At 37.2% G+C, this 16,758-nt stretch overlaps 1 protein-coding gene across 1 annotated transcript in view; it reads left to right on the top strand.

Annotated features, from left to right (window-relative positions):
- The window catches only part of CSMD3 (CUB and Sushi multiple domains 3), a 746,059-nt gene that overhangs the window by 259,224 nt on the left and 470,077 nt on the right, over nucleotides 1-16,758 (top strand). The window contains exon 6 of the mRNA XM_087747332.1: nucleotides 2,874-2,986. Within this exon, the coding sequence (XP_087603458.1) occupies nucleotides 2,874-2,986 (113 nt within the window). The remainder of the gene's footprint in view (nucleotides 1-2,873; nucleotides 2,987-16,758) is intronic.

Consider the following 16,758-nt stretch of genomic DNA (forward strand, 5'->3'; position numbering starts at 1 on the left):
TGGGCCGCGGCCAACTGTATGAGGTTCAACCTCAGTGCCAGGTCCTGCACTTGGGTCACAACAACCCCATGCAACGCTACAGGCTGGGGGATGAGTGGCTGGCGGAAAAGGACCTGGGGGTGTTGGTTTACAGCCGCCTGAACATGAGCCAGCAGTGTGCTCAGGTGGCCAGAAGGCCAATGGAATCCTGGCTTGTATCAGGAATAGTGTAGCCAGCAGGACTAGTGATCAACCCCCTGTCCTCGGCACTGGTGGGGCCGCACCTTAAGTACTGTGTTCAGTTTTGGGCCCCTCACTACAAGAAGGACATTGAAATGCTGGACCATGTCCAAAGAAGGGTAACGAATTTGGTAAAGGGTCTAGAGAACAAGTCTTAGGAGGAGCGGCTGAGGGAGCTGGGGTTGCTTAGTCTGGAGAAGAGGAGGCTGAGGGGAGACCTTATTGCTCTCTACAACTACCTGCAAGGAGGTTGTAGTGAGGTGGGGGTCGGTCTCTTCTCCCTAGTAACAAACGATAGGATGAGAGGAAATGGCCTCAAGCTGCGCCAGGGGAAGTTTAGGTTGGATATTAGGAAAAACTTCTTTACCGAGAGGGTGGTCAAGCATTGGAACAGGCTGCCCAGGGAAGTGGTTGAGTCTCCATCCCTGGAGGTATTTAAAAGACGGGTAGATGTGGTGCTTGAGGACATGGTTTAGTGGTGGACTTGGCAGTGCTAGGTTAACGGTTGGACTCGATGATCTTAAAGGTCTTTTCCAACCTTAACAATTCTATGATTTTATGTGCAGCCATTCACCAGGCAATGCTGATTTCATTTCAGTTGTAAAGCCAGAGCTCTGAGTTTTTTTCTTAAAATTTTGTTTTAGTTGCTGGTCTGCTAGGTGATTGAAGTTGATTTCTCTCTCTATGCATGAGTTTCTCTGTCTGCAAAATGGCGATAACAATAGTGATAATGACATTATTGCATTTTACAAAGCCACTTCAAAGGTTGGATGAAAAATCCTTTGTAAAAGCACGGAATTTCCAAAACAGATTGGCCTCATTCTCTCACTTGTGGATTGCTTGAATAGCTTTATGACCTATTTCATTACAGACTTTCTTTCTTTCTTTCTTTTATTTTTTTCCTTTTTTCCCCTTCCCTTTCCTTTTTCCTTTCCTTTCCTTTTTTCCTCTTTGGTTGTTCAGCCTGGAGAAGAGAAGGCTGTGTGGATACCTTATTGCGGCCTTAAGCCCCCCTCAAAGGGGGCTTATAAGAAAGATGGGGACAGACTTTTTAGCAGGGCCAGTAGCAATAGGACAAGGGGTAATGGTTTTAAACTAAAAGAGGGTAGATTCAGACTACACAGAAGGAAGACATTTTTTACAATGAGGGTACTGAAACACTGGAACAGGTTGCCCAGAGAGGTGGTAGATGCCCCATCCTTGGAAACATTCAAGGCCAGGCTGGATGGGGCTCTAAGCAACCTGATCTAGTTGTTGATGTCCCTTCCAGTTGCAGGGGGGATGGACTAGATGACCTTTAAAGGTCCCTTCCATCCCAAAGCATTCTATGATTCTATGATTCTATCTATAACATCTCATCTAATAAAAAAAATTACCTCTACTTCAGACCTTCTTAATGAGCAAGTCAAGATGAAAGACTACAGTAATTGGAGTAATGTTCTGACATTTAAAAGCAAACAGGAAAACAACAAAAAATCCAGATAATTTTGTATACTGGATCTAGTGGCATAGAGTTAATTTTCTTCATAGAAGCCCATATGGTGCTGTTGTTTGGATTTGTGACTAAACCAGAGTTGACAACAAACCAACCTTTTGGCTGTGGCTGAGCAGGGCTTGCACAGTGTCAAGGCTTTCTTTTTCCCCCGACTCTGTCCCTACAATGAGTAGGCCAGGGATAGAGAAGATGCAGGGAAGGAACAGAACTTAAACTGCTGACCCAAACTGACCAAAAGGATATTCCATACCATTTAACTTCATGGTCAGCAGCAAAAAATGAGGAGAGGGTCTGGGGGGCGAGTAGCCATTGCTTGGAGACTAACTTAATTGATCTACTTGTAGGACATGGTGAATGATTGCCTTTGTATCACTTGGTTTTGCTGTGTTTTCTTCTCCCTTCTTTACTTATTAAACTGATTTTTGAAGAGTCTTTATTTTGACTCAGGAGTTTTTTTGCTTTTGCTCTTCCTATTCTCTCCCCTGTCCTGCTGTTGTCGAAGGGGAGAGGAATGAGTGAGCACCTGTGTGGTGCATAGCGGCTAGCTGGGATCAATCCACCACAATTCCCTACTCTTCTTGTACTTTTAATAACTAATTTTCAGATTCACTGAAGTGATGGAATATTTCCCATTTCTTTGTACCCTGCGTTTAGAAAAATACTTACTCTTGAAAAATAGGTGTCTGTTTTATAGTTTTAGATGGTGGCCTACATAACCTAAGCAATCCTGTCCCATATCTTGAACATGAAAGTCACACAGTACAATTCTTTGCCTGGTGCACAGAGCAGTGTTCTGCCTTATTTGTTAACTGACCTGGATAGACACAAACTTCTTCTAGCCTGAGTGTCATGTACTTACATCATGATAGTGCTGTGCCTGACCAATAACATGACTGTGTGATTTCTGGATTAGCACTGATTTGTATCCTGTCACTGGGTCATGCAGCGTGGACAATCTTGTCTGTTCATGCTTGTCATAACATACTATTTATTGATAAATAAAAAGTCCCACAGAGGGCATGTCAATGAATGTGTGTTTGAAAAAAAAGTTTTCCATACAAAAGCTTTATCAAAGCTTTATGAAAATCTACTGATCCTTAGCCTGGATCATTTTTTAATCTTTTAATCATAATTTTTTTGTTTGTTTGTTTTAATTCAGGCTCTCTGGAATGAATATACCTCCTCCAGTTATCAGCAACAAAAACTGGCTGAGACTACATTTTGTAACAGACAGCAATCACCGATATCGTGGATTTAGTGCTCACTACCAAGGTACATTTAAAGAAATACATTTTTTGTTGTGGTTATTTTCATTAAGAAAAAAAAAGTGCCTGAAGTTGTAGAGGAAATGGGAAGGGCCATTTATAAAAATCCTCAGAAAGGTATAGTTTAAATTTACATAAATGATAAATTCAGCTGTGCAACCTGTTATATTAAATTACAGTATGTTAGAGTATAAGTAGTGTATTATTCAGTGTATCTAAATACAGTTATAAAAAAATTACAGCAGTATGTACTTCACTTTACCCTGTGCAAGTACTTAGCTTTTAAAATGGTCCTAATATTCTGAAAGATATCGTGTAACAGATACAGAAAAAATGTTTTTATCATTAAAATATGTATTTACCTTTATGGTTGTATAAGTCATGTTTGTAAAACAGTGAGCAAGTTTCTATTTACTAATGTAGCATTTAATCACTATTATCTCTTACTACTTATTTCTGAATGGCTTGTGCTATTAAGGGTTTAATTAACCTGTAAGATTCTTATTCACTGTTTTTATGAACAAGCATTATTTTGAGTAAGAGTGAAAGCATCTGAAACATTAACTCGGGAATATCACCATTTGGAACAAGGTCATTATAATAATGAAGTGCTAATGAAAACTGAGCTTCATTAGTGTCTGGTAATACTGTCTGCTTTTTCACAAGCATTACTGTAAATAATATTTTGCAATATCTACAGCGTATCAATGGATCTTCAGGGAACAGTAACCCTTTTTGTGCTTTTGTGCTTTTCCATTTATCTGAAAAAAAAAAATCACAGCATTCCGAATGAGTTTTAGCTCAGGAATTTCTTTTACAGTTCTCTGTAGGAAATTTAGCATGGGAAGAGATCAGCTATGTAAATGTTTGCAGAATCTGATAAAATTAATCAACCAATGTAAAAATTGCAACTAACAAAAGACTAGGACTATTTTTTTATGTAACTGATATTTTATAATAGTAAACCTTTTAGAACTCTCTGTGATTGCCTCAGATAACATATTCTACAAAAGAAGAGAGCAAATTTGTTTACTATTTCAGCAAATATTGTATATTTGTACCTCTATTTAGGCTTCCTGAGTTCATAGATGTTCTGGAACGTGTATTCTGAGTGAATTTAGGTAAAAGGAGCCTTCTTACTGTAGCTCCAGGGCTGCTATAACTGTTTATGAAAGGCACTGACTCATTTTTTGCATGGTATCCTTCATACCAAATACGATAAACCACATTCTTTACAGGGAAATCGCTAGCTTAAGGGACTGTTAAAAGATATAAAGTAGGAACTTTCCCTATTTGATCCTACCCCACAATTGAGAAACCAAGTGATAACTCTTTTGGTGGTTTCTGTGAAGTCATTTGGATTGTTGAGATGTTAATTTTTGAACTATTGAGAAAAGGACAACAAACTATGTCTCAGACAACACACATACTTCCATTCCTGCTGAAAGTGTGAGGTAATAGGTAATGAAAGAGAACAGGCTTTTGTTTAGCTTCAAAATGTGTTTTCTGTAAGTCATATAAAACACGTGAGATGATAGGTGTGGGAGATTTGAATATACTGTTTATCTTCTTTTCACCGCCGAAGTTTGTAGTGATTACATTATGGGTTTTTTACAATTATTTTGGTTTGCTCATTTAATTTTTAATGATATATTGCTGAATGTATGTTAAAGTGTGCTCTCTACTAAGTTGTGAAATGCTGCAGTAGTGCACCATGCTTAAAATGAAGACAATATCTTTTCTAAGTCTTTAAAAAAAATATGTAGGCAGTAAATAATTTCAGCATGTAAAAAGATTAAATGTGCATACTCAATCAGATATGATCACTAAAAATTAACTTTGATATAGTATAAAATGGAAAAATACATTGTCAGGTAATAAGGAGGAGTGGTTTCTGGGTTGAAGGTAGGCTAAAGGAGAGAGTGTGAGGAAATTAAATAAACATACTAAAAATCTTTCTTATGTTTAGAAAACAAATAAAAACATATACCACAAAATACTTCAGTTTGATAAGAACTGAAACCTTTATTTTTTCAGTTAGAGATGACTTTAAGCCTTTTTGTAAAACCCTTTTTCAAACAGTAATTTCACTGGTGCACTGACATGAGTTGTCACAAAAGCAGATAACTGATACGAATCAAAAAAAGTGTTCCAAAGAGCCATGTAGTACAGATCCATGCGCCTGTTTTTCTTTTTAGGAGTTTATTTGTGCATATTTTTTGAGAGGGTGTCTGTTAATCCTTTCAATAGCCCTTATAATCATTGTTCTACACTGTAATAACTTGTAAAAACCTGCTCTTTCCCCTGTTTAGTTAACATAGATGTTACTGTAACTTCTTCCTGGCTTCCCTCCTTGAAACTTAATATTTCATAAGTAGTACCACTATAAGCAGAATTAATAATTTCTTACTACTTCATCTACTTTAGCTTTCTTTATTCTATTCTTACATGTTTTGAAGGAGCCAGATTCCAAATTCTGAACTTCAGAACACTGCATAATTCTTACTCCATCACTGTTTGGCACTTCAGTACTCTTTTCACCTAATCATTCCCTTTGCTTGCTGGTTTTGTTTGCACAACTGCACATTTTGTGCTAGTGTATTTGGGTGGTGGTTTGACCCTAAGTAGCAGTGAAGCACTCCCGCAGACACTCGCTCACTCCACTCCCACAGCGGAACAGGGCAGAAAACAGGAAGAACAAGAGTGAGAAAACTTGTGGATTGAAATGAAGATGGGGAAAATCACTCATCAACTGCTGTCCTGGGCAAAATAGTCTTAATTTAAAACATTTAATTACTGATTTGGGTGTTGAGAAACAAAGACAAATATTTAAACAATTGGGGAAAACACCTTTCCTCTCCTCTTTCACAGGCTTAACTGCATTCCAGCCACCTCTCCTTTCCCTTTCTCTGTCTATGCCACCACAGATTACACTTTGTCTCTTCGGTGATGTGACAGGCAGTGCAGGAGGTTCAGGTCAAGGTGTCGGAGTCTCTTTCTACTACTTCTTGTTTCTCATTCCTTTCTTCTGCTGTTCCTTCCTTCTTACTTATTTTCTCTGCTCTGATGTGCGTTGACCATGGGCCACAGTCTCTTAGGGGGAGAACCTGCTCCAGTGTGGGTTATCCGTGAGTTCTGGTCCCTTTGAGGGTGTTACTAGTTCTGGAATGGAGAACTCCTGCACTGGCCTTGTTCCTTTCCCTCAGTGTTAACTGCCTTTTCTTAAACACATTTTCACAGAGATGCACACGAATTCTGCTGATGGGCTCAGTTATGTCCTGTGGTGGGTCCATTGTGGAGCCAGCTCGAACCAGCTGTGACCAGCATGGGGCAGCCCCTGACCTCCCATCAGAGTTCACATATGCAGGCCCCCCATCCCGCTGCTACCAAAACCCTGCCATTTATACCAATTACAATCTGAAAAAAAAGTGTTGGTTATTTTATTCAAATAAAAGAAAATAAACAAGTTTTATGGCCACTTTTTAGGCAGGAAACCTTATTCCCTTTTGTTCTCTTAAATTTATGAAAATTGCTTTTTTAAGATTCTTTTTCACAAGGCAGCCTCACATGGATTATCTTCTGTGTAATATCTAAAGCCTAGATATTTGAAAAGAAGACTAAAAATTATGCAATGCAAAGTCTTAAAATTTAGCTGTGTGTGAAAAAAAAACAAAACAACAGAAAACCTAGATTTACATAAAACCTAAACTTACATACTCTTTCATAAACATCCTTTTGATTTCATTAATTATCATATTTTGCCAAATTTTCTGTTTCAGGCTTCAGTCTTGCAAACACTTGTGAAAATATTTAAATTGGCATATACAAAACAAATGAAATTTACTGAGGTACATGAAACTATGGGAAATTCTCAGCTTCCTGTTAGTACATTGTCATGCAGGTTGTGTGTATGAATTTCTTTTAATATGCATTTTACTTCATGAAAGGTATTGAATTATACAATATTTAAAAGATGTTGTTAAATGATAATCAAAGTGATATATGTCAATTAGAAGAGAATCAAAATGTTCCCCTACCCAGGTTGTGGTGTCATAACCGAGATAGATATGCTTATTCTTGCTTGTCTGATCACCCTTGTTTCAACAGTTCTTTCTATTCATTGAGGATTCTTTGTCTTGATGTTTTCTGTGCTTACTGCTTCGTTAAAACTCCTTTTGGGTTAGAAACTGTTGGCTGAAGTAGAACCAAAGCTTCTCTGGATCTTCCTGAAGCTGCTGCTTTAATGTTTCCTGGCACGAGTAATGCTCTTTTGCTGTTTCTAAAATTAGTTGTGCTTTTTTACTCCATCCATTCAGAGTTTCTGTAAAAGTTCCTTTTACTTGCTGCTTTCTGTTTGCTACTGTGCACTCCATCACTTACACAGGAATCCATAATATTATCTAAGTGGATAGAAGGGACTCAGCTTCACAGCTTCCAGTCTTACAGGCTGGTGTACATAAACTTCAATATTCTTTATGTCAAGCGTACCTGGACTCTGAAAGGCCTTTTGGAAAAGAATTCTTCATTTTCTGACAGTTAAACATTACCTTAAGAATCTGTAACTTTGCTATCTTTTGAGATCCAGCATCTTTTCCCTCCCTCCCTCCTTCCTTAAAGCTCTGGAAGGTTTCAGTAGTAACCTTGCACTTGCTGTTTATTTCACTTGTGAAATCCATTTCTTAACTGCTTTTGCTTCCTTCCCCCTTTCCTTTACCTCTGCTTAAGTCATGTACAAACTAATGCTTCTACTATGAATAACATAATATCAAATATGTTGATTGAGTCCACAGTTGCATCTACCTTCCATTAAGAATCTTTGCTTATAGGACAATACAGATGAAGAGATGAAATGTACCCACGAACTTTTCAGAATAGAATAAAATTTAGCTGTCATGCTCATGTTGAAAAACATGCAAATGGTTACTCTGCTTAATACTTGACAGCCAGCTATGTAGAGCTGAAGTTAGATAAATGCCAACACTTTCAATGTGTGATGCAATATGGAGAAAATTGACGTTTAAAATTTTCTCTTTCTCTGCCTGATTTTCCATTGTTCTTTTCTTTTTATTTCTGTTATTTTGTATACAAATAGAAATGTGTCTTCATTCAAAAATGATTTATAGAGTTAGACTTTTCTTAGACTTTTTTTGTTGGTTTTGCTTTGAGAGAGAATTTGAAGCAATTGGCAATCAGGTCAAGAACAAAAGTTTATAGTACTAAGCTGCCTCAGAACATCATGGCCAGAGTTGCCAGAACAGGAACACTGTCTTTTTTACTTTTTTTTTTTAAGAACATCTAACAACTTAAACAGAATTTGTCATTCATTCCTCATCTCAAAAGCTGTTGCAATGAACAGTACACAGTACTATTACCGGAAGACTCAGCAGTCATAATGAAGTCTTAGGTGAGATTTGGCTCCAAGACACCAAAATGTAGATGTCTCTGTATTATAACCTATAGGTTTAGACACTGATAGGTATCTAAATACCCATTAAAGTTGGGGAGCTGTGAGGCACAGTTCAACTGTACATGAATATATATGCACTGACGCATGAAATCACCTGGGGTATCCAACATATTTTTATGGCAATGGCAGAAGTGCAGAGGCTCTTGTGGCAGACAAACCAAGGTGTTGCAAAGCAGTATGTTATGAAGTATCAAAATTGCACCAACCCAAACTATGTATGGACAACTGAATCTTCCCCATACATAGCTAATCCTGTCAGTGCAGGTTACAAAGTGATTCAGCTGACCACATGTTAGGGGTTGGGTAGAGCTTCTCTAGAGTAAATGGGACATCTGCATGGTGTTGACAAATTAGAATTTACAGGAGACTGTGCCATTCTGGCACAGAAAACAGAAGACAGGGAAGAACACCTAAAATTACAACAAACAGCATATAGGCAGCTATTTTGTCCTGTCCAAAAGATTTGTACTTTAAGATGAATTAAAACACTACATTCCCCTGACTACACTGACTAGATTTCCATTTATTATAGTAGTTTATACACTTAGTGTAACTATAGACACACAGATGTAGGTCTCTTAGTCTCAGGTTGAATCTCACATAACATGACTACTCACTTACTGAAATGGATTTTTCCTACCAATGTGCTCATGGGATCTTGAGATTCCCTGGGAGAAATTAAGGTGCTGCATCACTTGTGCCACATCTGTAGAAGTCTGATACTTAAATAAGGGCTGTGCCTGTTTCTGCTTAAGGGACTGTAAATCAGTTACTGGTTGCATTGGTAATTTATTTGACAGATGACAGATTCTTTTTTTTTTTAGATAGATATTTAGTTCTCAGTATTGTAAACCTGTGACTTTTCAGACCCTGTACTCCTATTGTCAAAACAGCCCAGATGGCTACCTGATTTTGCAAAGGGTGGAGGAAAAAGGAACCCTCTCTTCACAGAATGAAAGGAAATTACCAGAGCTTCTCAGCAGATTTTTTTTTTGCCTCCAGGCATAAAAAGAACTTAAATTGCATACATTGTCACACAAGTAAATGTTTTTAGCAGCTTTTCATACTCATGGGTCTTTTAGCTCTGCTTCATCTTATACTGAGCTGTACTTTCTGAACAGATGATTTTTCACCTTTGCACTCTTGAGATGTCTTTTATTCACAACTATACACCCACACAATGAAAGTATGCAGAATGACATTGATTTTGCTGTAGTCAAGTCACAGAGGAGACAAATTGCTGCATTTTGTTGATCCTCCCCCATTTTAAAGTACTTATTTTTAGAATTCTCCCAATTATATTCTATATGTTTTAATGAATTCTACTCCAAGTAAGGAATGAAAGAATTTTCTGAACTACCTCTTCAGTTTCCAGCTACACTTTCTCCACTTTGGTTCTGGTCAATGGATCTTTTTATACTTCAAAATATGGGCTGCTTTATTTGTGTACTGCATCAGCAGCGGTACCAGAAAGCTGAAAGAATTTAACTTTTTTTTCTCATTCACAGGCACCTGGAAATCAATTAAACATATACCTATGTCTAAGAACATATACCTTTGTTTTCACTTAAACACAGCTGAGGCAATAAACCTTGCATACTAGTGAACATTATTATATGGAATTTGTTAATCTGTAAAATCACTAACTAGTACCAAAGAGATTCCCAGTTATGTAATTCTTTAGATCTTCAGTATGTCAAATTTCAGTACCATTCATATTTGAAAGAAAACTTGATAAAAGCCTTCCGAGAACCATGTTGGTCATACCTTCTCTGTCTCTAAGTCTGTTTAAAAATTGCCAGAACAACAATAGAACAGCCATGTGAATACTAAAGTGTTTGTTTCTTCTCCTAAGAATGATTTTTTGTTATTTTTTAAAAATTTATTTACTTGTTTAGTTTTAAGATGTCAGTATATTTTTTTGACTGAATCCTGTATCAGTATTAAGTTTTACCTTTTCAGAAAATGAAATTATCCCAATTCACATTGTTTTATGAATTTTCAATTCCAGTGTTATTTTTTTCAGAAAGCTCATATGTTTTGGGGTTATTAACATGACCCATGCCATTTCGTGAATGTCACCTACTTTTAGTTAATTTAGAAAGCTTTGTCCATGAGTGGTGAGAACTTTACATGTGAACTGAGGTATGGAGGTTGAGAACTGGCATTAGGAGAGAAAAAAAAGGAAGGGTAAAAAGAAATATTTGTATCAGGAACGCCAAAAATGTGAGCTGAGAGTTCTTAATGGAAAGGAATATGTAGGAGAAAGCCAGAGAGCCAAGTAAAGTGCTTAGAGTGGAGAGTGAGAGATTGTGAGGAAAAGAAAAAGCCAGGTTGCTCAGGGGTTTATCCAGTTCTATCTTGAAAAGTCCAAGGATGGAGACTGCATAACGTCTCCAGGCAATATGTTTAGAGCTTAACTGTCCTCACGAGGTAAAAGTTTCTACTTATATCTGCTCGGAACTTCTCTTTTTTCAACTTACACCCTTTCCTCTTGTCCTCCCACCTCATATGTATTGCAAGGGTCCTTTTAGACCCCACTGAATCTCTCTTCTCTGGGCTGAACAAGTCCAGCTTCCCCAGCCTCTCCTCACAGGGCAAGTGCTCCAGTCCCAACCGTCTTGGGGACCATCTGCCAAACTCACTCCAGTTTATCAATTTCTTCCCAGGTCCTCTTCCTTTTGATGAGCCTCAAACTGAACACAGAAATAACAAGTGTGAAATAGAGGTGGGGATAATCCTTTCCATCAGTGTATCAGACATGCTTCTGTTAATACAGTTCAGGATGTTGTTGGCCAGGGCACACTGATGGCTCATATTCATCTTTCTGTCCACCAGGACCCACAGGGCCTTTTCCGCAGAGCTACTCCCCAACCAGTCAGACCCCAGCCTTTCCTGTTGCCAGGGGTTGAATTTGCCCTTGTTTAGTTTCATAAGATTCCCTGTTAGCTCATTCCTCCAGCTTTTCTTAGGTCCCTCTGGATGGCAAGCCTGCTTTCAAGCATATTGTCTATTCCCTCTCCCCCCCCCAGTTTGGTCTTACCTGCAAACCTAATGAGACTCCACTCCATAGCCTCCTCCTAGTCATTGATGAAGGTATGAAAGAAGACAGGTCAGTTCTCTCAACTCTCATCAGCAGGTTGGCCAGAGTGTTGACAAAGATACTTTTGCTACACTTTGTCAGGGGTACCTTTACTACTTTGAGTAACAGCAGACTGTAGTCACTCTCTTTAGGCAGAGGTTTATTTTAGCAGCACATGAGATTTGTACCACTGCTTCCTAAACCAGCGCTGCATCAGTCATTTTATCTTTAAGTTACTGGGGTCTCAGAGTTACAGTCATGTGGTCTTCCTGCTGCACTTGCGGGGAATTCAAAGACCTTAGCTTGTGTTGCTTCTTTGTAACTCTTCATTTGTAGGCATCCTGGTGCTGGCTAGCTTGTCTTTTCATGAAAAAGATATAAAAGTCACATGTTTAAACCATAGTTTTCCCTGGAAACTTCTAAAACTTATATGTGTTAAATAAATTAGTGATAAAAAAAAAAATTGTAATTATGATCTTGAAGGAAATTTCAGTTTTAAGAAATTGACCACCTGGTTGGTTTTTTTTTTTTAAGCCATTTGAGCACGCTGTTTTGTCATTTAGAGCAAAACAATCAGTAGTACTTAAGCTAAGAATCATCCAGTTACCCAATGACCCTCATGGGAATTTATGAATATTAACCAACCTGGAAGAAATTCATCCTTTTACCTCTTGTGGAGGCTATCACAATGTCGTTTTTGAGGGTTTAATTGACATTTAATTATCCCATGGTCTTTGTACAGAGGCAAAATGTTTCTTTTTGTACAAGTCTTTGTACTCATCTTGTCTTAGAATTGATGTGGTGGTTTTTTTTTTTTTTTTAATTATTTTTAATTATTATTTCCTCGGGGAACAAATTCATTCGATACTTGCTGAAAATTCTCTGTCAACTCTATCCAGTAACTTTTCCTTACATGTGAAAGAAGTTCCTGTGGAACTCCGTGTAATATTTCAGAAGCTCTTGCCTCTACAAAAACGATCATAGTGCCATTTAATTTATGTAAAGTAAATATCTAGTAATGATGGTAAAACAGTTGACAGTTTTGACAGAAGCCAAATTCTAAGTAGAAATAACCAGAACCTAATGAGAAACACAGAGAACTATATGCTATAAATATCAAATAGAATTTCAGTTTAAAGAATGATCATTTAAATATTTTTCAAGACCTGTTCAGAAGGTTTTTAATGTCTTTCATAGTTATGTTTCTGAGAAGATAAAGATTTGCAATTGAATTTTTTTCTCCCAAAATGACCCAACAAAACTTTCTGCCAGTCAGAAATGCTCACATGATTCCAGGAAAGGCATGTTTAATACAAATTGGTTTCCATCAAGATAAGTTTACATAAATCATTCTCAAATCATAGCACTATGTGAGTTAGTTTATACAGGAGAAGTTATAAAACTTGTTTTAGAGATGTGTTTCATAATTTTTTCTGGTATTAATCCCAGTAATATTTAAATGATAGTTATCTCAACTTCTTGCCCTTTAAGGACCTTAACTTCTAAGAAATTATATACACTGCAAAGAATAGGACATTCCTGTGTAGAAAAACTTATAATCTTCTGCAGGTAAAAACACAGAGAAACTATTCTTTTTTATATTTAAGATTTTATTTTTCCTCAGGGATATTAAGAATGGAATATTACTCATTTAAAAGATATAAAAATAAATCAATGGAAATAAATAAAAATACAAACAGAAAAAAAAATCAGCTTAGTGACAATCATATATCCCCAATAAAATTCCATACCCCAGAACCCATGAATTATTGCACAATCCATTGATGTAAAAATGACAATTACTACCTTTCACACAAGAGAAGTTTTATAGAATATTCATATTATATGGTGGTGCAAAAAGCATCTAAATCCTGTATAGTGCCTTCTGCTTTCTTTTATTTCTTATTGTGTCAGTGGTGGACCTTAGAATAAGGTAAATTTAGTCTATTGACTTTGGTTTCATGTATTTTCTTAGCTTGTCTTTTTCCCATCTCAGTAATCTCAGTGGGATTCAGACAGGAAAGCACATGGAACTACCTCATGTTCTCTAGAGTACCTTCTTGTTGAGTCTCTGATCCTGGCATTAATATCAGTATGCTGGAAAACAAGGCAACATTCCATTTTTATTTTGAAGTATCTTCATTTGAAAAGTATCATGACTCTGGTAGAATGAATTAAAAAAAACTTTTTTCTTTATATGCAGTATTCTTATATAATCTTTCTCTTTAAATAAAAAAAAAAAAAGACATTTAGAAGCAACCTAAAGTCAGTGCAGCTCCAGCATTTAATTCATAGTTTTCTAGAATAATGAAAATATATGAACAATTCTGCACAAACTTGTCTTCTACTTTCACTGTTTGAAGTATCTGTTATACGGAAAGCATTCTGCAATATGTTATGATACATTAAGATCAATGTCTGAGGTAAAGAGTTGCACTAGTTTCCACCTTTCAGCCCCCTGATTCTATGGGCTGCTATTTGTGCCTTTTTTTCCAATTAACTTACCCTAATATTAATCCTTATTTCTGGCTTCTGTTCCTTTTGTTGTCTGAAACCTGAATGCTAGTTCTGCTTACCAGTACCTCTTTGGTAGTCTTCGTGGTCTAATGACATGAATGCACCTTCTAATGTAGTTAGCTAGGTTTTCTTATAGAGGTAAAGAAATTGCTGAAAGCAGGCTCCCACAAAGCAAGAAGCCAGAAAGTCATGCTTTCTGGCATGACTCTAGAAAGTTGGCAAATTCTGTGAAAAATACTGAATTTCCATTTTTGCATGGAAGAATAGACTTTGCGATTCAGTACAGGAATCTGTATGTCCTTGATTTGGATAAAGGGGACATTTCGGATAACTTGAGGAAGCTGAACAGCTTAAAAGGGTATTTCACTGTCTGAACAAACTTAAAAAATATTGATAACTTCATACAAATTTAATTTTTATTTTTGAGAACATTCTTTAGAGTGAAAATGACATGTGGTCTCAGAGGTATTTTTTTCCAGTGTCAGATTTGAGTTTTTCTGGATAATAAATTGATTTGCTGACCTGCAGAACTTATATCTAAGGATATGATTGTCACAGGAGACAGTTAGACTTGGGAGTAGGATATTTTTATAAGAAAAGAAAAAAAGTGGAAAGAATTTGTAGAACATATATTATTCTCAATTTCTAGTTCAAATACACACTTTCAAAAACATATGACTCCAATTTAAAGAATATCAGGTTTTGAGACACTTCAAGAGATCAATATTTTTAAAAATAAACAGGGATGTTGGTGCATATGTCTATAAATATCTGACGAGAGGGAGTAACAAAGATGGAGCCAGACTGTTCTCAGTGGTGCCCAATTAAAGGAAAAATGGTAATGTGCACATACTGAAATACGGGAAATTCCATTTAAAAAGAAGAAACCTTTTTATTGTAAATGTGATTGAAAAATGGAACAAGTTTCCCAGGGAGGTTGTGGGTGTCTCTATCCCTGTAAAGACAGAGACTGGACATGACTGAACACTATTCTGAGCAACATGCTTTAGTTGACCCAGCAGGTGGGGGTGGACTAGACAATCTCCAGAGGTTCCTTCCAACCTCAATCATTCCGTGAAAGTCTGAAGTGTTCAGATATGCTGAGCAAAGAGTTATCTCAAAATTTGACCTCCTTAAGTTCATCAGCTGAGGAATGTAAGAAGTATCCAAAACCAGCTGCCATTTCTGAAACTCAAATTGCCATATTTTTAGACATGCCAATATATCTTTCTCCTGTAGAAGATGCCTCTTTGTGAATATTTCTCTGTATAACATAATACATTGCTGAGGAAAGATACTTGCAGTAACTGAGGTAGCTATTCTGGATATTAGTAACCATTTTGGCTATTGAAAGAGAACTCTTTCATTACTATCATTGTATCATGGTGCAAAATTGCCTGAAATGCTCATTAAGGCACTACATATGTAACTCTTAAGAATACATTTGAAATTTATACTAATGTGTAAGCATTTAGCTTAAGACATCTTGAAATTGTTGTCTAATGGATCACTGGGGACATCTCACAGGGAAGCTTTTCCTGACGCAAAGCTCTTGTTTTGCACTGGAAGCCCACTTCATAGCGCAAAAGTTCACTTACTGTCCACTTGATGCTGACAGCACGTAATGTTCTGCAGGAATAGCTTTATCTCTGTAAAGTCTTAAGTGGATTTTGAATTAGTTTCTATACCGAAAGAGCCTTCTTCCTTGCCAGAGAATTGTTTTTGTATCACTTAGGACTTGACCTTTCTTAAAAAGTGTTATTTTTTAACTTGTCCTGAGCTTTTAAATGCCAAAAAAATAAAAGATGGTAGTTTAATTTATAATTCATTCAACTTTGCATTACGTTACAATTAACATTTACTCTGTTTAGAGATTAACTTCATTTATTTATTCTGAGTGAGAAATAAGAGAAGAATAATACTTCTTATTAAATGTAATGCTTTGCTTTGTTCATAAGCATTGTATTTTTCACAGTGATTAAGAGACAGTAATTGTCAGGGTGCAGCAAGGACTAATGTTTCCCTGAGGGCTGGCAAGCTGGGGATCACAGGGGATCTGTGTGGGGGCCAGCAGTGCAGGGCATCACAGCAGTGCTGGTCCCACTGCCCCCCGCCAGGGAGAAGGGCAGGCCAGAGGCAGACCCAGCCCTGGGCATTGGACACCGCCATGGGAAGGGGCACAGGCCAAGGCCAGGCAGATACCTTAGCCCCATGGCTGGGCAGGGTACGGCTGTGGGGAGCTGGGAACCAGCACTGCTGCAGCATCACTGGGGCTGAGACAGATGGCTCCAGGCCAGGGCAGGGCTGGGCAGTGCTGTTTAGGCCCATTAGAGCCCTCACAGTCCTGACAGACATTGAACAGTACTTCAGTGCTATAAGGTACACAGAAACATAATTTACATTTGGTATACAAAACTTCAGATCAAAAGTTAGCTGGATTGTAGTGCAATTATATACTATAATGTTAGACACAGAGTCTTGTTATGGCTGAAGGCAACGCAGTTTATATGGAGTTACAATTTATTGTTATTCCAATTAAAGTTTTAATGGTCTGGTAGTCTAAATTATTTAATATAGAAAAGCTTCAATAATAACAATACATTTATAAAAGTTAAGAACTGCTTACCTACTATCCACTATTTTTCTCATGGCTTATTTTCACCCTTTTAACTCTCCCCCTGTGGTGGGGATTACAATGAATTGATAGGTCTGT

Source organism: Nipponia nippon, unplaced genomic scaffold (assembly GCF_047370975.1).
Source record: "Nipponia nippon isolate SJK-2023a ecotype South Korea unplaced genomic scaffold, ASM4737097v1 scaffold_1, whole genome shotgun sequence".
Taxonomy (NCBI): Eukaryota; Metazoa; Chordata; class Aves; order Pelecaniformes; family Threskiornithidae; genus Nipponia; species Nipponia nippon.